Here is a 20,083-nt window from a genome sequence, read left to right on the forward strand (position 1 = left end):
CTTCAGGTAAGAACGTACACAGCCATTACAGAGAGGCTGGTATTCTCCTGGGCAGACAAACACAACCAGTATGAGGACTCATTCATTCTGTTTAACTCAGCAGCTGCAAGAACAATATCCTTTTTGGCTGAGGTTCAGCAGCCTGCTCCTGTACACCTTTAGCTGACCCCCCCCCCCCCAAAAAAAAAAAAAAACTAGGTACCTATTCAAGGGAAAGGGGTTACCACAGCATTCATGTTAAGATGAGTGATTTTATCCATAGCTATGGCTTAGTGGACAATGTACTGTTTGTTTACCAAGAACAGGTAATTAGGATTTGAATAGAAACAGTAGCCACATTTAAGAGCTGACAGTGATTAGTTCCTTTGTTTATCTTGGCGACCTCACTGACTACAGAAAAAGCTGGGGTTGTTAACCTAATTTCAGAAGGACATGTTGATGAACACTCTTTAGTTCATGCAGTCATGAAATGTGAACAGCAACAGATATTGCTGGAAAGCAGTAGGGAAGGTCAAGCATAGATTTCAAGTGATTTCAAGCAGCAGTTAAATCTTGTTGCACCACCCCTCTTCTCCTCAGTCCTTCTTAGTAGAAATTTAACATCTAAAAGTAAGCGTTTGTGGACAGTGAGGAGGGTACTCTCATAAAATCCCAAAGGAACCCCTGTATTTAAATTAGGCTTCCTTATCTGGGAAAGGTAAGAGGCCCCGTACCTTGTGTGGAAGTAGAACTTTCCTAAGGGTATTAATAGTCCAGCAATTAAAGTTGCATGGGTTGGGTTGCTGCTAACATTTCTGAATAGCTTAGTGCTTTGGGAAAGTTGGAGTCTGGAAAACAGTAAGAGAACAAAAATAGTATTTGACACTAGAAAGTAGTAGCAAAGTATGTATTGCAATGCTTTGTTAGACATCAATACAAACCAAAGGCTGGATGGGGGGGGGGGGGGGGGGGGGGGGAAGGGGAAGAGGGGGGAGAGCCTTTCTTGTAGGAGGTTCTTAATGGCTGGGACCACTACTTCCAGGAGCAGCTAATTTGCAAGAGCATCAAATAACTTCAATTAGACATTCAGTCCATAGTGCCAGGGCAAGGTTTTCTTTCTCTTCATCTGAGATAAGGTTCAGCTCTTTAACACAAACAATAGTATTGCTCCAAATTTGCTTCAGTGCATCCAAGTATGACAAAGGAAAACGCAGTCCATGAGTCTGCTGGAAAAAAAATGAAAATTAAAAAAAAAAAAAAAAACCCACTCACAGACACCCCCTTTAGCTAAATGCAAAGTTTCTCCTGTTACATGATGGAGTTAGGAAGTAGGTGCTCATAAGCAGGTATGTATGTGCTCCTGCTCCACTTCATGCTGGGATTTTTAGAAGCATCCTGCAAAAGATAGTGTATCATCCTGCCAGCTTTTTTTAAACAGAAATACAGCTGACATCTCTTATGTGTGGTGGGTCATCACACCTGATCAAGCAGGGAGCCTAAGGTGTGTTTCTTTTCAATTCACACACTTGCCTAACTCTACACACTTTTTTTTTTTTTTTTTTTAAACTATAAAATTAGTATAGCGGAGCCTCACAGTAATGCTGTCACCACAGCTGGTGACTTTAAGGGCATAAAGTATATTTTGGGATTTGCACACACACTCACATGTGCCAGTACAAGACCTCATCTATCAGATTTCTCTACTGTGGAGGATCAACAAAACCGTAAGAGACAAAGAGCCAGGCAAAGCCTAAAGCCTTGGCTGCAATTACTGAGACAAGAACAGGCAAAGTCTAATTCTATTTTGCCTCCAACGTGTATTCCTAAAAACCTGTAGTGAAGTGTTTCAGGTCACAATCCTAAACTACAGCATCTGGCTATCACAAAGTGGAACAAACAGATCCCAAAGGGCACAGCACTCTTCAGGAGAACTTTTGCTTCAAGAGAAGAAAAAATAATAAAAAAAAATCTACTATACATACCCTGACTAAGAATAGAAAAGAACCATCCTCAGTCTCATTAACACTATCTTTACATTTCAATAAAAGAATTATACCCTTATATTGCAGTATGTTTCCATGGCTACAAATTCTAATGTACGTTAGTACAAAGCAGCATAAGAATGTTGAGCATATGGTGCAGTGAGTCTTACCACAATTGAGCTTGTACTAATGAATCCATTAGCCTTAATAAAGGGTGTGCTAAAGGATGCAGAGCTTAAAAAAAAAACTTTTTGCATTCTGACAGCTTTGTTACCTAGGCTATAAAGAAATCTTGTTAACACCTCAAACAGTTAATTAAAATGTGCTTATGTAGTCTTAGCATTAACTGCCACTGTGTTGCAGCTTCAGCCCACCCAGCTACTTAGAGGATGGGCAGAAATGCTTTGGTCCTGAGGGATGCAGCAGAACCAGGGCCCGTGGTACCATCTTACCTAGGACAAACTCTTCTAATGCAGCAAAACAAGATGGTGATGGAGCTTTTTTTTTTGGGTTTTTTTTTTTTTTTTTTTTTGGTTGGTTGGTTTTGTGTGCTCAAATGAAATGGGGAACAAACCTGTGATATGCCTTCCTCACTGGCATCATCATCTTCAGCCCCCATCATGTGAGTTTCTCTCCTGTTCTTTAATGAGTGATACACATAAACCATCTCTTTGCGAATTTCGTCCTATGAGACAGCAGGAAGAAGTCAGTTGAATAATCATCATCAAATCAATCACTCAAGTGATGATATTATCATCATCTGCTTAATTATGGAATCCACTGTAAGGATCAATTAAAGCAATTCATCCTCCTATCAGAGTGACACAACAGCCATCTACTACAGAAATTCACACCTCTGCAAAACATCTGAAAAAATTACAGCCTTTTCTCTTCTGCCTTAATGCTGCCTATGATAGACTCAGGATTGAAACTGCACTGTGCCATTTTTCTAATTTATTTAATAAATCATGAATTAAATTTATTATTAAATTTTCATTAAATTTAAGGTGCACATCATAGAATGGCTTAATGAAGGAGTACGTATCACTAAATTTCCATTATGCGACTGATGTGTCTTGAAAATCATGTGTGTACATCATTCCTTGGTCAAAATTGTGCAAGCTCCATGGGCTGATCTCACTCAGAATTTGCAGACATGAGTCTTGCATGCCTGCTGTAGTCAGGATTTATCTGTCTGACATCAGATGAAGGAGCTACAAAACAACTGCAAAAAAAAAAAAAAAGTTTCCACAACCCCAAACATTCTAACAAACAGCAATATGCACACAAACAAAATGGGGGCAGGAAAAAAGGAATAATCTGAAAGATGAGCTACATTCTTCTTACAGGCAAATGTTTTATGTAAAAAAAAAAAAAAGTACAAAATTGCCCATGGATTATTTAAAAAAAGACTAAAAGGCACCTGTACAAGCAAAAAACTAAATCCTAAAATTCTGGAGCTGTCACTCAAGCAGTCATTCTCCAATAACAGTCTCAAATTCATAGGAACCTTCATAGCTAAGACACAGTCTGGACACAGGGTAATCCAAGACACCATTTCGTGGAACAATTTAGTAGCCACTGGCACCAACTTAGACAAAGATAATGGGGGGTGTTGGGGGGGGCTGTTGAAGACTGAATGCAAATGCAGCCAGCAACAGCTGCAGCCAAGAGAATTCCCTCTCTTGAGGGAGCCTATTTTTAGAACTTGTTTATGCACTTGAAAACAAGGAATAAAATAAACAAACAAACAGTTGTCAAAAGCTAAAGAGCCCATTTAGTAGTTGTAGTGATCTATCCCATCTAATCCCAGATAAAAACTAGGCACCTACCATATAGAATAAAAGAATAATTTCAGTTCCGTACATCTCCTCCAAAAGGCAAGAACATGCTATATTACAACAGCCCCATGATCTCATAACAAATCCTAATGAGATGTGGGATACAACTAAGTACACTGCAAGGCCTTTTTAAGACTAGCACAACAGAGCACCAACTCTCATACCATGCCTTCCCCCCTCCCAAGCATATGGGACTGGCTTTGTTATACTTACAGCATTCTCTTGATCTGGCTCCACAGTAATTATAGCATGATCTCTAAATTGCAGTCTGATTTTGCTATCTAATTTTGGCAATTTCCCACCTGAGGGTGGGGGAAAAAAAAGCACCATTAGAAAGGAAGAAAACCAGAGCACTGGTGCAAATTGGCCCTGCTATACACTACCCATTCTCTTTATAGCTAGATTTTGTTAATTTATATTTCAACTTCCATACATTCTTAAACTTGGGACAGAAAGGAGAGTTATAACAACAAGCTGGAGCATAAGGACAATATCTACCAGTTAAACATCCCCAGTACATACTAGTTCATTAAAATTGCCAATTTCAGTCTATAATAACAATTGTGTCTATAATAACATTTATTTCAATCTAAGAGCCCTGCCATCTCTTCCACTAGACACAAGGTTTTTATCTGTTGAGGTGTGCAATTACACACATAGTGCCCAGCACAACATGAAGCTGATGCTAGACTAGAATCTTTACCTACTACAAAATACAAAAATCACAAAATGCAGAGTTAGCAACAGCTCTACCATCACATCAGCCAACTTAAAAATCTACCTGGCGTCAAAGAATCAGAGTCATTTCCCAAGCAAGGTGGCAACCGGTTCATAATGAAATCCTTCTTCATGTCAGATGATCTCAGTTCTCTGGTGTTCTCCAGCCGGTCTGCAAGCATTCTCAAAATGCTACTCAGTTTTTTTGTTGAGTCAGCTATATCCACCTGCTAAATATTCACACAGAGTGGCTCTTACACGAACCCAAGCTAAACAGAGTCCAGCACTGTTTTTTCCCTTAGTCCCACCTATTTACCATAAGCAGTTGCCTTGGTATGCTTGTCCGCAGCACCACATCTTCTTTTGCTGTATCAAACACAAGGCCAGGAATTGCATCCAGTAAGAAATCTCCCCAAGAGCTGAAGATCAGCAAGAAAAAAAGAATTATTACTGAAATAGTTGTACTGAAATAAAACAGGAATACAACTTCCCTATGTCAGTGTCATCACTACCTGGGGAAGTGCTAAGATTGACCTGGTGCCTTAACTGATGCTAAGGACTGGACGCTCTAGTGCTCCAGTGCCAGATCTCCTCTGTTCCTTTGGCCCTTCCATTGCTGCTCTGCGGTCTCACATGACAGCCCGCTCTCAAACTGCATCTGCATCCTCACTAGCTTCGCATCAGTGGCACTCCTACAGAGGGAAGGAACTGGCTTGAGAAGGGGCCAGTTTGTTCTGATTCACATGCTTGCAATCTACTGGTGGGTTCAGATGAAAGCAGACCTCAGGGAATGATGAAATTCCTATTGGTGCCATTATTACCCAGTCACATGCATTTGTGGCCTCACTGCACATTGTAAGTGTGTTGGCTTATGTCATTTAACATGCTTTTGAGATACTTTTATATTGAACAGGGAAGTGTATCCAGAGTTATCCCACCCAACATGGGATCAGTTCTTAGGTTTGCTATAAACTTAATTATGACCTCAGAAACAAGACCCCTATATACTGGGGGGTGAGGGGGGTTAATGATACATGGTGCTTGTTAGATATTCAGGCATTTGTTCTGTTTGTGCTAAAGCCTCATTTTTTGCCTAAATAGTTTCCACAAAAACTGGATCTTGCTCTCTATGCTTCTGTTCCCCAACTGTAGGAAGAAACTATGTGGGGAGAAAAGATTACTGCCTGCATCTTTTTTGTCTAGCTTGTGTCAACCTCTTCAGGCATGTGCCTCTCACACAAGGCACTGTGCAGTGCATGTATGGTCCTTCTCCCTACCCCTCCCTCACAGGCTCATCTTATGGGCAAATAACCAGGACAAGTATCCAGTATCCAAGGCTCTGGCAAACTCCCATGAAACTGGGCTAGGCTGTAGGGCTGGGCCTGGCCTCCAATGCACATTTCAACTTCTGCTCTTGCTCTCCCCCACTACCTCCCCATTTTCAGCACAGATCTCTAGACGTTACTCTAATAAAAGAAACGTATGACTTATTATAGCCTCATTTACATTTTTCATCTCCTCACCTCAAGTGTTCCACTGTCTGCTATACACTAGGAGGGAAGGATCCTGTCTGACAAGTGTAATTAGGCATCTTACACTTCTTTACTGTTTCCCTTTTCTTGCCCCAAGTCTCCATCTGACAGCAACTATTTCCAGCTACTCACAGCTTTGCCAAATTGCCCTGGTGGAAATGAACTCCTCCCCATTTCTCTGCCTGCCTCAGGCTGGGATCTGGCCCAAAGGGACCTTCCCCCAGCGCACTGGAGCCTCTTCTGTTACAGTGCCTAAAAATCTCTGAAAGTGCCATATCCATCAGCACCTCCTACCCACCCAGCTTCCTCTGCACATGCTTCAAGGTTGGTCTCAGGGAGACCAAACATGCTCCACAACAAGAACTAACCATTTTCAAAGAGGTCTTTTCAATTTTCCGAAGAACTACTTCCAGACCATGCTCCCCCCTACAAACCAAATCAAACTGCCAGCCTATGTTAGGATTTCTGCTTATTTTACATATGCTTGCTGAAAGACGACATAGAGACAGGATCTTACACCTTGCTGCCAAAAACCTTAATAGATGTGGCTTCTACATTTTCTCCGAGGAAGAACGGAACTCTTTGAGCTTTTCTCTCTTCCTCTCCTCATTCCTACACGAGCAGCCAGGGAACACGCTCCCTGACAGTACCATTTCTCAAGTAACTCGGTGGACTGGCCTTTGACTTATGCTGTCACAGAGAAACCACCTTTATTCCATGCTAGTCTGTCAGATCTCCAGAAACCCTGCTACAAGGAACTGAATTCTCATCTCGCCAACACTACTTGACATACAATAGCTCTGTAAGGGCTGTCCAAGTAAGGACTGTTTGTCCAAGCTGGACAAACCCTGTTCTGCACATTCAGAAAGATTCCTGCACACTGATCTGTAAAGCACCAAATCACTCCAGCTCAGCCTCCATCAACAAGCTAAACTGCGCTTTTTCTAGTGTCACTCTTCTGTCTGTTTAGTTCACTAGATCAGCGATGAGAGAAACACCAAGACAACATGAAGAAAGTGATATGACAAAAAAGGGAGAGGAAGGGAGGAGGAACGGGACCCTCTCTTTGGAGGTCACTCACTGCTTATCCATTTGGATGTGCCATTGAACTTAGCCAAAGGGGGCCAGCACTAATATTACCTCCTGCATAGTAAGTGATGAGAAAGACTCTTTAGAGGAGCAGGCAACACTTGCAGAAAAGAAGTTTTAGCCTTGTGAACAGAAAAATAGAAAATGTGAACAAATTAAAAATCACCACAACTTTACCTAATTTCTACCAAGACTCATGCCTTTGAGCAGCTCCGTCTTAACCCTCTCTCCATCTTGGAGGACTAGACACATTAAAAGTTACCTGCAGTTCTGGCATCCTGGGCTTCCAGAACACTACACCTAGTGGTTAGGGATATGACTTAGCATCATCTAGAATACGTCCAAACTTGTTCCACCCTGTTTTGTGGCTAACAGAAATCCTTCCCAATTCATAACTCTGGCCAGTGACTCAAACCTACATCTGAGAGGCTGATTAGGTGGTAGCAGCATTTCCCTGTGTTATGAAAAGGTTTTAGTGGACACTAGCAGCAGATGTTTATCTAAGGAAATCTGACTTGCATGCATGGGTAGGCGATGAAAAACACAGCTAAGTAGGAAATATTTGCAAAGGGAGAATTTGCAGTAAATCAGTCAGAATAGCTGTGAGCAACTATCAAATGCAGGAGAGAACAAGATGAAAGGAATAACTCCTGACTTATTCTCTGGGTTATGAATGAACAATAACTTCAGCCACTAGTGAGAGATTCTCAAATGCAACAGTGAGTTTACAGCTGTAACTTTATCTTCCACATTAATGTCTACTGCTAGTAAATGATAAAATAACCAATTAAAAAGTGATACAGTTTGCTGCATGAAAACCTTGCCAACAGTCTGTGTCAATCAACAAATGATCTCCTCCTCTCCTTCCCCCAATACCCAAAACTTCAATTACTTCTATATGAATAATTCCTTAGATTTTTATATATTTTTTTGTACTAATAGTGGAGTACTTCTGTGGTAGCCCATATCAGAATATTAAAAGAGAAAAAAAAAAATCTCTACGTATATTCGATTTCACCACATTTCTGAGAGGATGGTGATGCGTTCTATCCCAGTACAACCCACAGAAAATAAAAAAAGAGACAAGGGCTAAACAGACTGAACACGGAAAAGAGCTAAGCAGAGCTCAATACAAGGTTTTGTTTTTAACAACAGGACATGATCTCCTTTTTGAAATGCCAATTTTGGGTCTGTACTACTCATACACATCACTTTGCAGATGAAAGCCATTTTCAAGAAAGACATACTATGAAAAAAAGTAAAGAATAATTACTTGTTTTGGTAGGTGCTGATGGTCACGTGTGTAGAGTGGGATATCCCAAGAGGAGTGTCAGCTTGGTGGATAGTCCCTCTTGGGAAGTACAGTAAGTCACCTGGCTACAAGAAAACAAAGATTCCTTATTTATTTAGGGCTCCAGGTCAAGCCTTACTGTACTGTTGTCAAAATACAGAAAATACTCTAAGCAGAAAAACTAGCATTTTTTTAAATCACAAAATAGATCCTCTCCTGCATATTTTTGTATAAAACAAAGCACTTTGCACCAGAAAGCCTGATACATTGACCCTTCCATCTTACTGTTCCTGTTTATTATACATCTGTCTGAAAAAAAAAAAAGGCAAGCTTTTAACATTACAACACATGCACATTCCAACTCAGCTGCACACAGGGGACGAGGAGGCAGCTGGGACGGACCCACTGACAATACAGCTGGCGAGCAGGGGCGCAATGCAGTGTGAACCCAGCCAGATCCCCTCAAAGGAAGAGTCCAGTATTCCATACCAAAAGCCAAACACTCCATAAAGATGGTAACATGTTACAATACTGTTGTCTGAAATTTTCAGTTTTGATACCTAAAAACCAAGTACCACCTTCTGCCTCCCTATCTTTCTTCTCACCAGTTAAATGAAATCTCCACACTAATGAAAGCTCAGATTAGGAAAATTGAGATAAGATAAGATAAGATAAGATAAGATAAGATAAGAAGCGCACAGCAGACAAAATTGCCTCCAAGAAGGAAAGAAGAACCCAGCACTTAAACTCCACTACAAAAAAATATTCCAAGCACAGTTCACAACCATGAGAAAACACCACTTTCAGAAAATGAGCTGCAATCTGAACCATCAAAACTTGCCAAAAGTTAGGTTGATGTAATTAATTAAAAGAGATATTTAAGCAGAATTGTAACTATCAGCTTACTTAGTTTCTCATATAAACATCTACATAGATGGGTAGCACAGTCAATGAGAAAAATCACAAAACAAAGGTGAAATCTGATTCCATTTTATTTTTGCTGTTCCTTAAATCTTGTTCGTTGCATCACCTGCTTACAAGAACCTACTCAACTGTTTAACACAGACGTATTTCAAGTGAGTGCTACTTGATTTTTCACTGAATCAAAAGGTCTATTCAGATTATGAGGCTTCACAGAACTTGACAAGACCACATCTCTTCGTTCATTTGAAAAAAGCTGCAGAGTGTCATAGATCAGCTTCTCTTTGCCACTAATGAACTGCTTTATTTATCAATGTAATGGCAAACTTAACTTCTTTAACTGCCCAGCCAAAACAAAGCACCTTTGAAGAGGAGCTTACCCAAGTATGATCAGTGTTACCTTCATCTTCAACCCTCTTCTGAGAGTTACATCAATATGTAAACACATTTCCACTGGGGAGTCTCACCAATCTCCTTATTCCTCTGAGCCAGCAAGCTCATCAATCTCAGCAAGTAAAATAACCAGACTCTTCATAGACTCCAGGTCACAGCACCCAAAGAGGGACAGGACAGAGCATTTCCCCAGAGACACTATGAGATTCTGATCACTTTATTGGAGGAAGAAGAGGCAGACAATGGAGGGGATACCAGCAAAATACATGGGAAATCATACATCAAGAAAGATAAATAGACAGCTACCAATAAACTCTGCGCTCAACATCAGTAGCAAACCAGCCATGACCACAGCCTGTGAAGAGTCACCAAGACACACTGTAGCTGGGACTTCATAAACCAGTGTACCTTTGCTCTCAGCCACTAGTTTTTGGGGAGGTAGGAATACCACCAATATAGTCATCAATACGTTGTAAGGACTGAATACTACCAGCTGTCAAACTACATAACTAGCGAGGTCAGTACCATATACAATATGTAAGAATATTTGTAAACGACCTACATCCAAAGGCAAGTTTGAACATAGGAAAGAGCGGAGACCTTGCAGGCACAGGCCTTGCAACTGGACACAAGGTAGAGAAACTAATGCAGCTTCCAGAATGGAGCAGTATTGTCTGCTGAAGTATAAACACGTAAAATAGCACAGGAGAAGCACCAGATAGTCTGTTGTCAAATGGCCTCATCTTCACGAAATGCTCTTTTTATTATTCCAAAGATCAAAAACAGCCAAACATTTCTTACTGGGGGGGGAGAGGGGAGGGAAATCAATACAGCAAGTAAAATGGGATTTAGTTCATGTTTTTGCCCAGCATGTCAATGTATAATATTTAATTCCAATTCACCAAACAGTCACAAATTTCAGCAAATCATTAAGTCTTACTGCAGAGATGGATTAGCCTGATAGATTAGACAGCATGTAACAGCATGAAATGTTTCATAACCACACTTGGAACCTATGTTTTTTGCACACAAAACTCCACAAAAGTGGCCAATGATTCAGGGCACCCAAATTAAAGAACACTGAAGAAATACCAGAAAGCACTGATTTACTCATTTCAAAGTCCATTATTTAAATACTAAAGCAAAGGATACCTTTGAAAAAGGATAGATTTGACAACCATCACTCAAATTGCTAGTCCTCGGTGCTGAGCACACCAACCCCACCCTCCCCCTGCCATTTTCACAACCACAAGCATTTAGAATATTGTCTTCAAGAAATAGTCCATTTTAAATACGACTACTTTTCTGGCAACTAGAGCCCAAAACAGGTAAAGCAATTACTATACCTTTAAAACAAATTCATGTGTTGGATTCCCAATCCTATCTTCTGATTCAACATTATATTCCCGAGCTAAATGCACCGTCGGTTTATACAGTCGCCAATGTTTCTCACCTTCCAGCTGAAGGATAAACACCTGCAAAAGACCACAGGTCAAAATGCATAAGGCTGCCCCTCACACATTCAGGTACTCAGAAATTTTAAGTTGCCTTCTTACATGGCAAGTCTGTGGAATCATGCCAGAAATCAGAGATAAAAAGCAAACAGAAGCAATACAGGTTGCTTTTCTGATAACTTACGGAACAGATTCCATCTTCCTTGTTCTCAGCTAGTCCACAACATTGGAAACAAGATTCCTCTTTACATTTGAGATATTTGCTTAGGCTCCATGTATAGACAACAGAGAACACTTGTGAAATGTGACCTGCTTTATTCTAAGGAATAAATCCCTGTTGCTCCCCAGTAACTAAAGCAGCAGCTAAGCAATTAACTCAAACGTAATGCCTGCCACATAGGTATTCAAAATATTAGGTGAAACAAGTCTTATCATCATTCACTGACAAACAGAGCATCAGAAATAACAAGAGGATACCATGAGGAGTTGATGGCATATGCCAGAACATGCAGGTTCTCAACTGGCACATCTGTATTCACTGTGCAACTGGAAAAAAAGACTTGTGAACAACAAACAGAAAAAAGAAACTCCACATATATTTAATGGAAATTAAAAAAAATACAAAATAATGTGTCTGTTCCATTGCAACTTACAAAGTTTTTCTCTAATGCCTGTGAAATTCATTAGAAAACGTATTTGAGTGATTTTTTTCTGAAGTTAGATGGCCCAATTTCAGGTTTTCATTTTTAACGCACTGTCTATTTGAATGTTTCTTTTAGAAGGTAATTTAAACTGCATTTGGTTTGCAGGGCTCCCTTATTCATTCCAGTAACTTCCTCAAAACAACAGGACCAGTAAATGAGAACCAGCACAACCAGTCTGTTTCCAGTGTCTGGCTGAAGAAAGTGCAAGCACTTGGTGAAGGAAAAAGGACTTCTGGATTCTTGGGCAATCTGAATGAAGTGAAAATGAAAAGAGGATGCTAGGAAGCTTCTGCAAAAGCTGGGAAAACAAATGCTCCTTTCACCTAATGAAAGTGCCAGGCCTGGAAAGCACGCTGAATATGATACTACAATTACATACCTCAGTACCTTTTCGGTAAAATTAAAGAGAAAAAAAATACAATAAAGAAACACTTGCAAACAGCTACTTTAAGTCTCCAGTGCATGAACATCTCCATACAGGAAATTATTTCATAAGACGGGGGTTGGGGGTGGGGGGAAGGCATGGCAGTAAGGTGGATGCCTACATGCACTAGCAAAACTCCACGCACAGTTTCACAGACGAGTTTGTGTTGGCCTACCTCAACATCATCATAGTGAGGGGGAAGGCCCTGTGACCCCTGAGGAGTAATGTAAACATTCGACCCAACCAGAGACCCGAAGTAGCACTCCAGCTTCTCCTGAATCTTCCATAGTTCCTCCTTTAAAAAGAAATGATCATGTTACCACTGAGGAGTTCAGCCAGGCCAAGCTGTCTGTCAGCCCACAGGCTCCCCGTTGCTCAGGAGGCTTTTCCAGTGAGTTATCACATCCTCACAGAAAGAACAGGAAGACAGAGGCTGGGAAGGCAAATGCTCTGGATCAGTGTTAGCTGGCAAAGTAGAAAGATGCTCTTGCTGAAAGCCAGCACCACAGAAGCAAACAAGGTCTTCCATGAAGGTAACCAGTAAGCCAAGAAGTCTGGAAACAGTGCGGTACCCCAACATGCTACACAGAGTTGATGTTGCAACCTAAAAATGGCACAGGGAAGAGAACAAACAATGACAGCAGGGCTAGACAAACAAGAAAATAAACCAGCCATCATCCCACAAAGAGCAATACATCTTAAGGCAAGAAACACACGAAACACACATTATATGGGCCAGCATCAAAGATGGCATGCAAACGCCAAAGACCTTCTTCCAACAGTACCAATTACAACAGAAATCAAACAACATTCTGCAAGTGCATAATAAAGGAGACAGTATCTCTGACTTGTCTTTTTATATGCCCCTGATATTTTGCAGCACCTGTATCTGCAGATCAGGTTAAATAAGCCAGAGAGTTAGAGACATTCAAAGCAAGAATTTCTAGTATCTGTTTTCCAATCTACTAAGATTACTTTGCTCCCCCCAACCAAATATATATTTTAATATTTAATTGATGCATGCGAAAAGATGCTTTTAAAACACATGCCCAAAGCATAAACCAACAGAGGCACTTCATAAAAGATGCTGAAGAATGCTGGTAAGACTTCAGTCACCCTCCCTCCACTATCACTCATCTATGTTAATACAGTCTGTAGACAGGAGGGGAAGGAAAAAAAAAATAAAAAACAACTTCTGTAGGCTAGCTATTAGAATTCTAAGTCATCTGCTACTTTTATCTAGGCTGATTCAAAGTGCTGAAACACTAGACTTTTCAAGAAAAACAAAGAGACTAATGCTTTATGAAGTGTTCCTTTAATCTGATTTTTCCATAGTTAGAATGCAGGTCGAGATAGTACATAACTACTGTAGAAAGAAGAGAGAAAAGACAAATGAAAGAAATAGTCTCCCTGTTTTCCAAAAACATCTTACTACAGCAAAATATTTTACGCCATTATTCAATTCAACAAGGATGTAAACCAATACCAGAATGCCCTGAACATTTCTGAAGAATGTATCTTAAGCCTTTTACACTGAGTTATGAAAGAGTCACATATTTACTATGGCAAGCCCAGGTCCAATAATCTTAATAACCTCAATGTAGAAGGCAAAAGGATGAAACTAAATCCCAACCCTCTTTTGAGTTTAACTTAGAAAACAACCAGCTCACACATAGCACATGAAACATGGCTGAGCTTGGCACTACTCCCTGCCCAGACTCTGACTTCATTGTTTTTCATTTTCTTCTCAGAACAGATTTTCTCATTACTTCTCTGAATTTCATTTTAGAAACATGTTTGTTTATTAATTGTCTAGGCATATTCAAGAACAATCTTTCCTCACCCACATCTAACATGTGACAGATGCACTGAAGGCATGACTCTCATATCAGCAGATGCCAAACTACTAGAGCTGCACCAAGTGCAACTTCTGTACATTCAGCCCAAGCTCTAGATTTTAGCATAAACCATGCATTATCTCAACTTCAAATGCTGATGCCCCTGCCACTGGACGTCACAGCTACACTTGAACAGAGATCTGCCCACAATACTATACTTGGGCCACAGATGTACATCTGGGTCCCTAGGGACCACTTCGTAGTTAAATTGTGTTTGCACCACAGTACACAACTGGACTACCTCCATCCAACTAGCTATTTGCATATGAGCCCTTTACACAGCTGTACACACACCACTGCCTCGTTTTCAATACATAACGACTACTAAAGCGTCAAAGAACAAGGAGACTAGAATCAGAAGTACAGCAGCTAAAATTGGGTGGTACACTTCCATGTTGCAATTCAAAGCCAGTCCATCTGCAAGACTGGTGGAGCATCCTGCAAATATTTTATATGATTTCACACCTTGCTTTGCACTAAGGGAAAGTGGTATAAAAGCTTGTATTTGCACAAGGGAATGAAACAAAATGGGGCAGAAGGGATCATTTAAGCAGAACACAGAGGGTTACTCATCAGCCTAATCTTTTTTCCTAGTTACAGGTGACAAAGCAATTTTTTTTTTTTTAAGAATACTTAGTTTTACAGCATAAGTCACATTTTTTTCTTATGGCAAAGCACTGAAACATGACGGTAGGGCAGAATTATAAACCCTGCTTTAATCTACACGTTTCACATACAGGTTTCAGCAGGTCACTGATGTCCACTATACCTCCTGGATTTACTGGAGGCAGAGATGAAGCTATGTCTGGCGTGACTCAAGCAAAATAGACCAAGTTATACAGCATGCATTATTTATATTCTAAAATGATGAAGTGATCCAACCTTAAATCTCTGAGGCTGATGAAACTGTACTGTTGCCTTTTTCTGGTCAAAATCCTTCTTCAGCTGCATGTAATTCACTTTGCCTTCTTTATTTAAAACCTTCTTTTTTCCATTCACACATCTGCAGATATTAATATCTCGGCCATAGTATAGACCCTGGCAGCACAGTGCCTTCAAGTCTGACAACTGGAACAGAGACTGGTAGTAAGCAGCCAGCAGAGGGTCATCTCTCTGAACAAGCAGTGGCTTTTGTTCCCAATACTCCCTGAAAAACATCTCTTCTTTGATGGGAGAGATCAAGCTTCCAAAGAGGCTCTCTGGGCTCTCATAACTCATAAGCGATGGAGAACAAGCTGCTTCCACCTTTGCTCGTTTACACTGTGCCTGCATTTCTTTTCCCATTTCAGTATGCTTCCCTCCTTTCTTGGGCATGTTCCTGTACAAGAGGAGAGAGAACCAAAACAGTCAGCTCCTAGCACAACCTCAAGAGCTCATAGGCCCAGAGCAGCTCCTCTTGCCTTCTCCAGCTGAGTACAAGAGTGCACCAGGAGCAGCTCTGCTTTAAGATGCTCCCGCATGTCTTACGCTATTCATTCCAAGCAGCAGGAAAAAGAAAGACCCCAGCAAGCCTGCATTCCTCTCTCAAACCTCAGCAAACCCTGAAGGACTCTGTTGCAAGCTGTTGCTCACAGAAGTCCCAATCCCACAGCTGAGTTTATACTAAAGAACACCTGATGAAATGCAAAAACCACGCTACAGATCCTCATAAATGCAGGAATCTGCACACACATAGACCAGTGGTGGACAAAAGGCCTTAGAGAATCCTCCTTCTGTAGGAATAGCTGCAGATTACTAAAGAAGTAACTCAGATTTGAATTAAAACATTTAATGATAACATGGCGGGGGTGGGGAGGGATACAGTCAAAAACAGGTACTCTATTACGCTTCCTTGAAATGCCCTGAAGGCAGAAAAGAGCACAACTAAATCTTACAAAAGACATTCCAGCAACAGCCAGCTGGGGGATGATGTGAAGTATTTCAAGTGCAGAAACCAAACAGTTAAAAGGTATGGGGCTGGGGAGGAGGTTGAAGAAAGCATACCTTTCGAGCTGGCTTACATACTGTAAATGCACTGTCTTTTTCCAAGTCTTTTAAATAACTGCCTGTTTTGAATATATTCAGAACTTATGTATTTATCATATAAATGTATCAGAGATACATTTATCATTGTATAAAACCACTCCACTTCATTAAGGGCACTGATACCCAACATCGGCCATATCTCAGACAGCCACAGACACGTGCCCTTGGTGTTAGCACATGACACTCTGGAAGCACCAACATTCACATCAAACAAAGCTATTAATACACAAGCCATGCCAGGACAAAGCGACTTGACAGGGTAACCTATAGCCTGCAACTACACAATAACTCCACATAGTTACATAGCTACCAAACTACCAAGAATGCAGCTACTACAATGAGGAAACATACCAGCACAACAGTGTACTGTAAAGGCTATGCAAGGCTGCAGTGGATAGGAAACACAGGGAAAGGGGTACAGCAACAGGGAGGACAAGTGAAAGAGCAGGTCACTGTGAGGGAACAAGGAATATGCAACTGGAACCAGTGGGTCAGTTAGTAGGGGTGGAAACAGCAGCTTCCCAAGGAACAGAAAAGTTGAAAGCAGACTGTCCTGCAGGTGGAGCAGGTTTTAGGAATTTTAGATGAGGGCACCTGCTTGAGGTCTCAGGCCCTGGGAACAGTTTTATGCTGAATTATTTTGCAGTGCTAGGCATCCAATGATCCTCATCACGCTGTGGCAGAGCAACACACAATCTCAGCCTCTGTTAGGGCCTCCATACTCTATTTTGGATGGCCAGGCTTGGCAAAACCAAGTTTCTAGAAGAGAGGCCTTCTCTCTTCCATAATTTTTAAGCCTTTCTGTTGATGCTATGCAATTACACCAAAATTACACCAACATTTCATTCCCCCCCCCCCCCCGAGTAGTCCAGAGCTCCTGTCACAGGTGAAAAGCCTGCCTGAGAAGCTCAGTTAAACATGCAGGCAGTGAGCCAGCACCAAGTTCTCTAACACTGCAGTTTTCATGCTGCATCCAGGTTGGCTAACTCAAACTGCCTTTGGGCTTGTCCAAGCAAGTTTGTGAAGCCAACACACAAGGAGTTAGAGCATGTAGAAGCTTTCATTTTGAAGTAAAAATGAAAGCTTTACTCCAGAAGTGATTTCATTTATTAAGATGATTTTATTTACACAGATCCCTTACCATGAAAGTTAAAACAATCTAGTTCTGATATTTACACACAGTATAAAGTTCTCCTATGTAGCAGTACGCAGCACATACAACTGGTGAAATACCTTGCCTAGGAGTTTGTGGAGTAGCAAATAGCCCATACCTCAACAGCAACCTACAGTCATCTTAATCCAGCAGGAGGTAACACATCATCACCTTCCTGAGAAGATGGGCATTCCTGGCTGCAGCAAACTACAGTTCTCCATAAGGCAAGGGAACACTTAGAAAAATTGAAAATTAGTCCACAATTACTAAGTGGCAAGGTCTGCAGACGATGCAAGCATTAAGATCTATTACTGACATCCCCAAATGCTAACAGCATAAATGCAACTAAACCTGAATTGCTAGTTTTGAATCACAGACCCACATCCATCACATCAGCCTCACAGCTCACTTGCAAAGTTTTTAAACAAAGTTAAATTCAGATATGTAGACTTCAGAGACTGATGTTTCATGTAAAAATGTGCTGTTCTGCAGTGTTTTTTTTAGTTCCTCAGAACAAGCAAGAAAAACACAGCAGCACGCTGGACCTGTAGATGTTTCTGCTTCAGACAGATACAATTACATCACATTAATATTTCTGAACTCACACACCAGAAGAATCTATTCAAGAGTTTAGGCTTCTCAGCCCAGGCCAGCCAACTGCAGGGAGACTCTGATCCCTCTAAAGCAACAAGGAAGAAAAATGGTCACAGCTATCCCCAAACCACATGAGCCCTGCTGCTTCCCCTCACAGCAGCACCACACGTGAGTACTATTAAACTTTCTCCAGAAGGCAAAACACAAAAATGGAGCTCAAAAGCCAGCGGCAGATAATACACAAGGGCTCCTTCCTCGCAGCCAGCACTCATGCATGCAGCTATGCCGCTGGGAGCGGTCACCGCTGACATGAGGGACGCCAAGCAAGTAACAATTACTGCATGTCCAGAGTATGCAGCCTTGCAACTCCCGGGGGCCTCGATATAACGAGCTCTGAAGCAAAGGGATGATTTGTAAGTCACTTCAGCGTGGCTCCTTCGGGCCCCGTGAAGGTTAGTCGCGAGGCCCTGCACCTGGCTACCCGGCAGCTCACACTGTCTCCTGCACTGCCCGGGCAGGCGACACTCAGGGGTGGCCCCACGGGACTGCCGCCTTCCCCGGGTGCCCACAACACCCGCGGCCACCTTTCCCTGCCTCCCCCGCGACCTTCTCCCTCCCCAGCAGCCCCGGCACTCACCCGGCGGCGCAGCGCGGCGCGGGGCGGGGCGGGGCGAGCGGAGGCCGCTAGGAAATGGCGGCGGCGCGCGGAGGCCCGGCCGTCGGCCGCGGCGGGGGGGAGGGGGCCGCGGCCGCGCTGTAAGGGGCGGCGGGGGAGGCTTTGCCCTTGCGCTGTCGGTGTTAGACGAGGAGGGGCTGGGCGAGCGTTTGCAGCGCTTCTGTAGTGAGTGTTAGGCCGCTCCTGCTGCTGTCCGGTGTCGGTGTGCACCTGAGTGCTTTGCTGAAGGCGGAGGGATTGAAGTACGTCCCGAGAGGATCCTTGGTGAGGATCTGTTTACACAGGCTCCGAAACGGAGGAGAAAACCATATTTTTCAAAGTGTCCAGTGTTGTCGTAAAGCAGATGAAAAAGAAGAACGGGACCACTGAGGTGTGCCGGAAGGGAGTGCAAGATCTCCCTGAGTAAAAGGAGATATGTCCTGTCCTGCTTCCTCCTGCTCGGGGAGTTCTGGGTCTTGCTCCCATGGACCTGAAAAATAATAGGCTTGTGAGGCCTCAGCGTTTTAAAATTAACCTTTGGTGCTGCCATCTGATGCCTGGCTAATAGCTTGCGCTACATGCAGTATTCATGCATAAATGCATTTTACAATGGTTGCATTTGTTTTGCTAAGGCTTGCTGAGGATGAGGAAGGCTGATGAGATGTCAAGCAGGAATAATGTTGATTAAAACAGTATCAGCTACTACCCTGCCATTACTGTGTGCAATTTAATGCCATTTAACCTGGCTGAGTAGAAAAAACAGTGTCAGCCTTTTTATTTTTTCCAAACATATAAAAGTTTTATGTAGTTGTCATCTGAAAACATACTCTGACCAAGAATTGTTTCTTCTTCCTCTATCCAAGTTACTTAGTATGTATATATGAGAGACAAAAAAATACTCTTTCTTTGAAACCAGTAGGAAATTCAATGACAATATCTCTCCACTAGAGTTATTGCATGAATTAAATTAGCAGATAAAACATGAAACCCTGTTATTTGTTTAAAGCTTTCCTGTGCATAATAAATAATAAAATGTCTAGGTTTTAGCTGTGTTATTTTTTTTTCTGGGCCAAAGCCTTGTTCCAGAACCCTGCTATCAGGCTTCCTATCCTAGAAGAAGTCTTCAGAATCCTCACTGCATACATGAAAACGGCTAGAAATATTTTTAGCTACCTTTATTAAAGATATCTAGTAGTTGTTCTGCTTAAATTGGTTAGAAGACATGTCAGAAAATTTGTGTTTGCTAGGTTTTGCAGAAGTGTTGTGCTTGTGTACTTACAGCTCATAGAATGTACAACAGAACCACCGGCAAAAGATGAGTTTTGGAGACCTCAGCTGCTTTACGTTATATGGCTAATACAAGTGGGAAGTTATACTGGGTGTAAGATAGTTTCTAGAAGGAGCCTTCAGTGATAGATAAGAGAGGGGCTG

The 20,083-nt window shown here is 41.8% G+C and overlaps 1 protein-coding gene across 4 annotated transcripts; it reads right to left on the reverse strand.

Moving 5' to 3' along the window:
* Window positions 1-872: 872 nt before the first annotated feature.
* On the reverse strand, window positions 873-18,750 carry RIOX2 (ribosomal oxygenase 2). Of its 4 annotated transcripts, none has more exons than XM_026100153.2 (10): window positions 18,635-18,750; window positions 15,108-15,543; window positions 12,503-12,622; window positions 11,092-11,220; window positions 8,414-8,517; window positions 4,836-4,938; window positions 4,584-4,749; window positions 4,016-4,104; window positions 2,536-2,646; window positions 873-1,202 (listed from the first exon to the last, which is right to left on the reverse strand). In XM_026100153.2, exons 2-10 carry the CDS (start codon window positions 15,537-15,539, stop codon window positions 1,044-1,046), a joined length of 1,413 nt encoding a protein of 470 aa, XP_025955938.1. In that variant the 5' UTR covers window positions 15,540-15,543; window positions 18,635-18,750; the 3' UTR covers window positions 873-1,043. The 4 variants fall into 4 exon arrangements, with proteins under 4 accessions (XP_025955938.1, XP_025955935.1, XP_025955936.1 ...); XM_026100150.2 differs by having other exon boundaries at window positions 873-1,205; XM_026100151.2 differs by lacking the exon at window positions 18,635-18,750 and adding an exon at window positions 18,013-18,065 and having other exon boundaries at window positions 873-1,205.
* Between the last annotated feature and the right edge of the window lie 1,333 nt (window positions 18,751-20,083).

The sequence above is a fragment of the Dromaius novaehollandiae genome, chromosome 1 (genome assembly GCF_036370855.1).
Source record: "Dromaius novaehollandiae isolate bDroNov1 chromosome 1, bDroNov1.hap1, whole genome shotgun sequence".
NCBI classification, from domain to species: Eukaryota; Metazoa; Chordata; class Aves; order Casuariiformes; family Dromaiidae; genus Dromaius; species Dromaius novaehollandiae.